Source organism: Nicotiana tabacum, chromosome 22, assembly GCF_000715075.1.
Source record: "Nicotiana tabacum cultivar K326 chromosome 22, ASM71507v2, whole genome shotgun sequence".
In the NCBI taxonomy this organism is placed as follows: domain Eukaryota; kingdom Viridiplantae; phylum Streptophyta; class Magnoliopsida; order Solanales; family Solanaceae; genus Nicotiana; species Nicotiana tabacum.
This window is the reverse complement of record NC_134101.1, coordinates 57940323-57949312: the sequence shown is the minus strand read 5'-3', so window position 1 is coordinate 57949312 and position 8990 is coordinate 57940323. Positions and strand designations below refer to the sequence as shown.

The 8990-nt window shown below is 35.9% G+C and overlaps 1 protein-coding gene across 1 annotated transcript; it reads left to right on the top strand.

Moving 5' to 3' along the window:
* The first annotated feature begins 225 nt into the window (after positions 1 to 225).
* Positions 226 to 5744, top strand: LOC107767422 (NAC domain-containing protein 89). Its single transcript, XM_016586432.2, has 4 exons — positions 226 to 641; positions 3499 to 3758; positions 4559 to 4831; positions 5035 to 5744. The coding sequence occupies exons 1-4, from the start codon at positions 407 to 409 to the stop codon at positions 5434 to 5436; spliced, it is 1170 nt and encodes a 389-aa protein (XP_016441918.1). The 5' UTR covers positions 226 to 406; the 3' UTR covers positions 5437 to 5744.
* The last annotated feature ends 3246 nt before the right edge of the window (positions 5745 to 8990 follow it).

Sequence of the window (8990 nt, the reverse complement as noted above, 5' to 3'; positions counted from 1 at the left end):
CATTCAAGTTTCACCCATACGTTTAGTTTAGACTTTCGGATCAGATTCGTTGAATATATTTCAGACCAAAACAAAAAAAGGGGACTTGCAGTGTGGCTTCCACGTCATCAATACATGGGGCCCATGCATGCAACTTTCTATTACGTAAAGCAGCGACACGTGTCCACTCACCACGTGAATCGTCCGTGCCCACTCCTTTCCCCAGAAAAGAAAAGCAGCTGACTCAAAACCAAGCATGTACAGACCTACAAGCTAAGGAAGCCAGCGTTTGCCTCCTTTTTGATTGATTCTCTTCTTTTTCCTCAGAGATTCCAACACCCTTTTTACGTATATTTACAAAGAGAGGAAAAAGAGAAGAAAGGTGGTGTAAAGTTTTCAGTTTTATTTTTTATTGTATTGAGTTATTATGGAGGATGGGCATGTATCAGGTTCAAGAAATGAGAACAGTAGAACAGCCAGAAATAATAATGTGGAAATTTCAATAGCAACAGCGTCATCAATGTTTCCTGGTTTCAGGTTTTCACCGACGGACGAAGAACTAATTTCATATTACTTGAAAAAGAAACTTGAGGGGTCTGATAAGTGTGTTGAAGTTATTTCTGAGGTTGAGATTTGGAAACATGAACCTTGGGATTTACCAGGTACCTCCTTTTTTAGTATTAACACATGATATGTGTGTGTGTATTATTATTATATATATTTATATACGATAGGTGGTGGGTGGCCACTGACCATCATAATTCATAAACCTGTCGCCAAAGTGGGAGCAGAGATAGGCTCACATTGACTGTTACATAATTAACATTGATATTGCTTGTTAGCACTCACTAATTGTTTCTCCCTGTTGCATATTAATGTGTTTTTAAGTTAAGCAAAAATTAGGTGAAAGGAAGTATTGACTCTTGAATATGTTTATAATGATTAGCTTGTTTGAACTCTGCCTATTCGAGCTTGGCAAAGTTTAGCGTGTTGCGAATTTGGATAAATGAGGAAGGTTATGCTAAGTTAAAGGCCAAGTTAAAACAGTCTAACTATGATGAGTTCTTAAGTATAGAGCAAAATGGATATATTCATATAGCTAACCTCGACCAATTTGGGATAGAGACATAGTTGATTGATTGAGTGAAAATAAGTTATGAGTTTCTAATCTGTAATGGTTAAAATGTATACATATGATACGTATTTATTCCAGGAAAATGGAAATGAGTCTAGAGAGAGAATTTTTTATGTGCACTGTTTTCTATCTTACTTTGCATTTTTTCTGGGTTCAAATTCTTTTTTGGGGGTCGAAGGCTCAGAGGTGGATTGCAGTAATTATATGTTTTTCAAGATTTTTCGCAAAGTTTGAAGCTTTAAAGTGCTTCTCAAGTATTAAGGTTGTAGGAATGATTCTAGATGCCCTGTGTTCTTCCTCTGGGATTTGCTCTTATTTTTGACTTACCTTAGTTTTTATTCCTTTTGATTACATTTCTTTTCATTACTTCCTTTTTTTCTATTTTTCCTTTCTATTCCTAGTAATGTGATTGTTTCTGCAGTATATTCTATATCGGATTCTTTTTTTTCCCTAACTAGACTGCTCCTTTTTTCCTTGTTTTGAGTACCTTAGAATAGAGGGCATTGATGCTCATATATTCCTTGTCTTCAAAGGTGTTCTATTCTTACATTGGCGAAACTAATAGGAAAGCACATCTACACAAAAAAGAGAAAAGAAAGGAATAACCTCCTCTAGGATATTTTCCACGTGTCAACTTCTTCAACTCTTTACGCTGATTACGCTATATTCGTGATTGAAAGTGAAGAATCTCTAAGGAAAAAAGGGAAGAATCTCTTGTTTTTTTTTTGTTGTCATAAAAGCAATCATGTTAAGAGTGCTTTTAAATGAAGTCATGTCATAGGGGTTAGAAATCTAAACTAAGTAGATTTATTGCTTGAACATATTTTTACAGGATTTTATTAAGATTCAGTACCAAGGTAGTAAAGAAGTACAAAAGAATGGACTTGTCTCCTTCTAAGTATAGCAAGTCCACTGTAAGATCTATGCCATTTACAGTATTCATTTTCTATCCAACAAATAAGGATTACTAAGATATCTATACTTACCAAAAGATAAAAAATTTCCCTTCAAAACATCTATGCTTTTGGGTTTATCTATTATTGATTCAATATGGAATCTATTTTATGACAAGTGAGCTGCTGTCTAAAACAGCTGAGTAAGTTCTACTAGAGGAGAACTGCTAAAGTTTCACACTGAATGAAGACAATGTAATGATAGTTACCGAAAAAATATGTAGACAATAGAATGACATATTTGGAAGGCTGGGTAGTTATACCATCATATTTAAATCGGCTGCAGTTGCACGAGAAAAATGGAGTTTGGAAACTGAATTTCACAGTTCCAAAGAGTAAGAGAGAATGGTCCTGAATCCTGGTCATCCCTTCTCCTAGTAGCAGAAGATGATATAAGAGTCTATGAACTTTTACCCTCTTTTGGGTTGGTAAGGATGATTTCTTATGCTTGGTCTTCTATCTGTTACTTCTATCTGTTCCTGAAACTTTAGAACTTATATAGAAAATAAGGTCATTTACATGGCCTCTCTTATTGTACTGCAGCAAGTGGAAAATAAAGCTCAGATGGCATTGAGGTTGGATCTTCAACTGTGAAAGAGAATAGGATCCCCTGCGTACATCTGGTCAAGTTAGAAATAAGGTCATGAAAAAAGTATGACATATTTAGATGTATTACCACTTAGGTCTATGGCAAATTTAGAGCATAGGTTGAAATCTAGAATCTTGGCAGTTTCCTGGTCCAGGCACTATTGGCCTTCCAATAATCAGATTTTGAATTTTTATTGCTTGCAGAGGCACTTTTTTAGCATGATTTTCTTCATGAATTACTTCTCTGAATGATTAATATCTTGGTCAAACTTTATAGAGTAACTATTGGCTTTTTACGCTCTCTATTTGTAGTCATAGATTATTTAGTTTTGATGTGTTGACTGCCCTTCCTCTGCATTTTAGGTAATATTTAACCAAATGAGTTTTCCTTTGACCTAGATTTTCCTAAAATACTTTTTAGAACCTGTAAATCCTATCATTTTGAGTATGTTCTTATTTGCTTCTATAGTTAAATGCTTAATTTAAAAGGCGCTTAGGATGTCTACCATCTGTCCCCAATATGGAGGCCTTACATATTTTCTGTCTCGTGTTCTTCAACCTTATTTGATTGCCATTGGTCACATGCCTTGATATTTTGATGGTTTGGATATGCAAAGCTAATCATCATAATATAGGTCATCACCATACAGCGTAGAGTAGAAGATTATTGTAAATATTATCTAGCTGATTTTGTCCTCCGTTTTAGAAAGGCGCTCGGAAATTATGAGAAGCATACTTTATGTTACCACCTTCCAGCAGCTTCACCCCCAAAAGATATTCATTTGACTGTCTTTGCTAATTACTTTCTATTAATTGATCAATCCCTATTTTACATGTTACCAGCTAAATCCGTCATTCAATCAGATAATGAATGGTTCTTCTTTTCTCCTCGTGGAAGGAAGTATCCAAACGGATCTCAAAGTAAAAGGGCAACTGAATCTGGTTACTGGAAGGCCACAGGAAAAGAACGTAATGTGAAATCTGGTTCGAATATCATGGGCACAAAGAGAACTCTGGTGTTCCACACTGGTCGAGCACCTAAAGGACAGAGGACACACTGGATAATGCATGAATATTGCATGAGCGGAAGCACTAATTATCAGGTACTTAAGAGCTCTGGCCTATCGGTTAGTGACCCACCAACCTCGTGTGATGAACTTCCAACCTTTTCAGCTACAACGGAAAATTCAACTACCTACTGTTAGTTGTTTGTTGAGTAGAATATGTTGTTCGTATATGCATATCATCCTAAATTTTAGCATTGATAGTTTATTTTGTTATTTAATGCTGAATGGTTTGCTCAATTATAGTTTATCAGAAGTGAGAAAAAAGAAGGGATGTGTTGTCAATATAGCGGTTGCTCAAGGATGCTCTATAACCTGCTCTTACTGACTATAGCAACTGAAAAGAAACTTGTAGAAACAAATAGTTTTATTTGTGGTAGGCCATCACATAAGATACTATAATGTCCGATACAGTCATATTCATTTTGCATACTGTTAAGAACTTAAATAAACAAATATAAATATATTTACCTGGAATGTTCAACTGTATTATGTGATATTTGAGTGATGATATGATTCAAGATAGAAGATTCACTTCGAGCTACTTCTGTTTAACTGTTAGGTGTAAGACTTGGTGGCATGTCTACGCCATAATTGTTCTTTCTTGATTCAATCTAATTCATCCCATTGCAGAAGCCTTCACCAGGTCTTGATAGGTTACCGAAATTCAATTATGTTATCACTTTATTCGCTCTGGAGATTTATATTGCACATATTGTATTTCACCTTGTTTCGCTCAATGAGATAGTTTGTTTGCTGCAATAAACCACTTGCTGAAAATATGTCAATCCTCTGCATCAATAAAGTGCTTTGAGTGTTCGGTCTGATGTGTTATACAGGATTCTATGGTTGTCTGCCGCCTCCGGAAGAATAGTGAGTTTCATTTGAATGACACCCCAAGAAATCAACTGGCTGCTATCGCTTGTGCAACCACTCAGTCTGGAGCAGGACAATTGGGCAGCTTGGAATTGGTCACTATAGGGGATTGCTGTTGTTCAAAGGAAGGGAGTAGCAGTTTTTATTCCCATTCGGTTGAGCAGATTGACTCTGGATCAGAATCTGATAAACCAACTAAAGAGTTCTCTCAGCACGATTCCTCTGGCCACTTCAAGGTTTTGGTTTTACGGCCATTTTTCTGTTGCTCTTTCATTAATGTGTTACTTTTCTGTGGTGTTGACCCTTTCCATATATTAACATAGTTTCTTTCAGAAAATGAAGATATTAGATGAAAACACAACATCATCTGATGGCATATGCTTGAGTGCCAAGCCATTTCTTGTTTTGGGTCCTAATATACAGCTGTGTGGAATTCCAGGATTGTGATGGTGAAGAGGACTGGTTTGCTGATATAATGAAAGATGATATCATTAAGCTAGATGATTCTTCATTGAACGCCCAACCTATTTCCATGGTCCCCAGTAGGCCTGAATCCTCTATATCAACTCATGAAGCTCAAGCTGCGATGTCCGGTGTGGCTCCTTTCCAGGGCACCGCTAATCGAAGACTCAGACTAGTAAAAGTAGTGGTGTGTCCAGTAGAGGGATCCAGAATGTATGAAGCTACCAAAAAGAATAAAATCGGAGTGAGCACAACTAGTTCAGGAAGATGGCTGAGAAACATGATTTCAGTTAAAAGGATGAAGCAATACGTGATGCCTATATTTCTGGTAGTCTTTATATTATTGGTCATGCTTCTTAATATGTTGGGAGTCTCATAGCAAGTGAAATGGCTTAGGCGTGTTCTCGTTTTGACGAGCTGCTGAAGTTAAATACCTATCTGGTACGTTGTTTTAGTAATATTCAGAATGGGAGTTGAAAAAGGAACGAGTGTCTGCACTATGTTTGTGGTATTTGAGCTTACTACCTTGTTGTTTCAACACAAATGTATAAGGTGAGAGCCTGTGACTGTAAATAGATTGTGTAATAGAGGTAGAACTTTAGATGGTGGCTATGAACAAATATACAACCATTTGTTTGTACTTTGATTTACCTACATGTATTATTACCTGTTAATTTTCAGCTGAAATGTTATGCCCTTCAAAAATTTGAACTGCGATATATATCATTTTTAGAATCCCTTTTGTCACAACATATGATTGTGTTAGGGAGAAAAATATATAGAAGAATATTGACCTATATAGACAATATAAGTGTTAGAAGAAGGGCGTGACATCGGTATTAATACTAGCTCTATATTCAATAGTGATGGTCACTGGCTCGACACTATTAGAAACCTAAACCCTAGCATACCTTCTAAGCTAATCCACTGGAATACCCTTTTCCCTTTCATCATTTGGAACATCTGGATTAAGAGGAATAATAATAACATTAATAACACAACTAGGGTTGTTTCGCTAAATTTTGCTTTAAACCAAGCTATAGAATACGAATTAATGACAGAGCAAGAGGCAGAATTGAAATTTTCGCGAACAAGTTGCTCATAGTCCCCGGGATTGTTCTGTGATAGAATGCAGCCTCATTCTCCGAGCGCTACTTCTAAAACGATCGTTAAGGTCATTCACTCGGTGGCTCTGCTACCGATGGATCAAGATATGCTGCCTACCTATCATGCCAAAGGCGTTGCTGGTGGATATGCCAAAGATGTCCTGGCTCTGAACCTAGCAACCTTACTAAACGCATTCCCATCCAAATTAGCTGGATAAGGTCACCTAGGGGATGATATAAACTCAACATAGATGGAGCCTTCAAAAATGGTGAGACACACGGTGGAATTGGAGGCGTATTTAGAAATAACAATGGGACTGGGTGATGGGCTTTCAAATGAAAACCCTTTCTAAATCACCCATCGACACAGAACTACAGACTCTCTTCCATGGCCTTCAACTAGCATGAGAATAAAACCTTTATCCACTTGAAGTGGAAACAGATGCAACCCAGGTAATTAATTTCATAAACCATGGCAATGCCACTCATAACACTCTTATTAATAATTGCAGGTGGTTGATATCCAGAATGGCCATGTTGGTGATCAGACATAACTTCCGTCAAGGGAACAAAGTAGCACATCTTTTGGCCAAAGAAGCATCAAGGCATATAAATATCAATAAACTTAGTCGTCTAGCTATCCCACCACCTTATGTCACGACCGGGATGCTGGCGGACAAAGCTGGTGAAGTTTAAATGAAGTTCGTGTCTGTTAATGTATGTAGACAATTAGCTAAGCTTGGTAACCTCAGTGCCATGCAAGGCCTATCGTTAGTATGTAATGATCCAATGGATCAAATGACTGTTATGACTTAGCTTTTAATGAATAAATATTTTCAGTTTCTCAACAAAAAAACAGGTGTTAGAAGAAGGCAATTCTTCAAATACTATTATACTCCATAATTGAAAAAGTTTCTGAAAGTACAAGAGGGGGTGAATTGTAGCCTTTTTAAATTTCTAGTCGACTACTTTTCAGACCTAGTCGACTTATGCGGAGATAGCCTGCACCAAAACTGTTAGTACTTCAATTTAACCAGATACTACTCACAACAAACAGTAAGGTGTATAATAAAATATGAGAGCAGTAAAATAAATGACACCAGGAATTTTATACTGGTTCGAAACCAATGTGATATCCTAATCCAGTCTCCTTGGGTTGCAAGGATGTTATCTCTTGAGCTCTTTGTAATTTTGGTTAAGTACAGCTTGTGTGATTTTCAACGTTCACCACCAACGTTTACAGGGTTGGTTTTCACTCGCTCACAACAACGAACAAAGGTTGGTTTTTACTCGCTCACCAACAACGACCCTTTGGTTTTCGATCGCTCACCAAGAAACAAACAATGACACAACGTCTCAGACATACTGCCTCTTCAATATTTTTCTGTCTCTCTTCTCTCTCTTTTTGTACACCGTAAATTTAAAAGTGAATTACAATGCTTGTTAAGAGTAGAACAAAGAACTTGTAGTTGGGTAGACAATTGTATAGAAGATTGCGCCCTTTTTTCTTTCATATAGCTTGTATATTTATAGCCCTTTCAACTTGTTCTGGCTATTGCATAACCCAAGGGAATTTGACCGTTGCTCCTTTATTTGTTTCCATAATTTGCAGCTCCGGCACTTGTATGAATATGGATAGTATGTTGACTTGGCACTCCTTTGAAGATGGATATACCATAGGCATCTTTGCAATTATTGATTTCCTTTCCTTGTTTGACTTTTTGTATTTGGACAGATCTTAATTGTCTCCACTTTCCTTTCTTGAATATGTAAAGTCTTCATCAGGGCGGACCTAGAGCATTGGCTACAAGTTCTCGGGAACCCAATAACTTTTGCGTAGACCCTGTATTTATATTAAGAATTTTACTAAATATTTATAAATATCTAACTGTGAACCCAGATATTATTACATATTAATTTAAAATTACGATAAGAACCCATAAGTTTCAAATCCTGAATCCGCCTCTAGTCTTCATTGAGTACCAGCATGAGAATCCTTGTGTAGAGGATTCTTTTCCTTTTATGGTAGAGAATATTTTCTCTTTATTTGGATGCAATATCTTGGTTGATCTTCTTTAGAAAATCTTGCATTTCATAATTAATTTCTGCTGCATCTCCACGTGCATCGTTCTTCAACCTTCCATAGTCTTGATTCAATATTCATGAATTTCCATAAGAGCAATAGTCATTCTTTATATGGAACTCAAACTTATTTCCATACATTATTCTCTTTTCATACCAAAGAGGTAATGTAGTAAGAATATTTTCTCATAAATAATAGTTGCATCTTTGAACTCCTATTAAAAATATTCCTTTCTTGATCTTGGAAAATAATCTTCCATAATATAGATATTTTCTTTCCATAGAAAATATATTCTTCTCCTATTATATTGAAGGTTTCCTTTCTTGATATGGGAAAATAATCTCTTTCCATAATATAGATTGTACTACATTCATAATATATTTTCTTTCCATAGAAAATATATTCTTCCTTGGTCTTGTAGTATCTTTTCTATGTAGTATTTTTCTTCCACAAAATGATAGATCTTCTCCATGATTCTAGCAACTTTCCTTTCAAGATGTTGAAAAACTTTTCATCCATAATTTTCGTAGATTCTTCTTCTGATATTGTAGTAAGCCATTCAATATTTGAAATTCACTTTCAAATATTATTTCTTCTATGATGCTTGGAGATTAAATCTCTGAAAATAATCTTCTTTGATAAATTCTTCACATGATATTCTCTTTCCCATATTTGTTTGGATCTTTACCAGCATCTTCTTTCTTGAATAAACCTGTACAAAAATAAGATTACCACAAGTAAATA

Coding starts and splice junctions, on each gene's coding strand:
- LOC107767422 (XM_016586432.2), top strand. CDS start 407: ATGGAGGATGGGCATGTATCAGGTTCAAGAAATGAGAACAGTAGAACA. Junction 642..3,498: donor TGAACCTTGGGATTTACCAG/GTACCTCCTTTT, acceptor ACATGTTACCAG/CTAAATCCGTCATTCAATCA. Junction 4,832..5,034: donor ATTCCTCTGGCCACTTCAAG/GTTTTGGTTTTA, acceptor GTGGAATTCCAG/GATTGTGATGGTGAAGAGGA.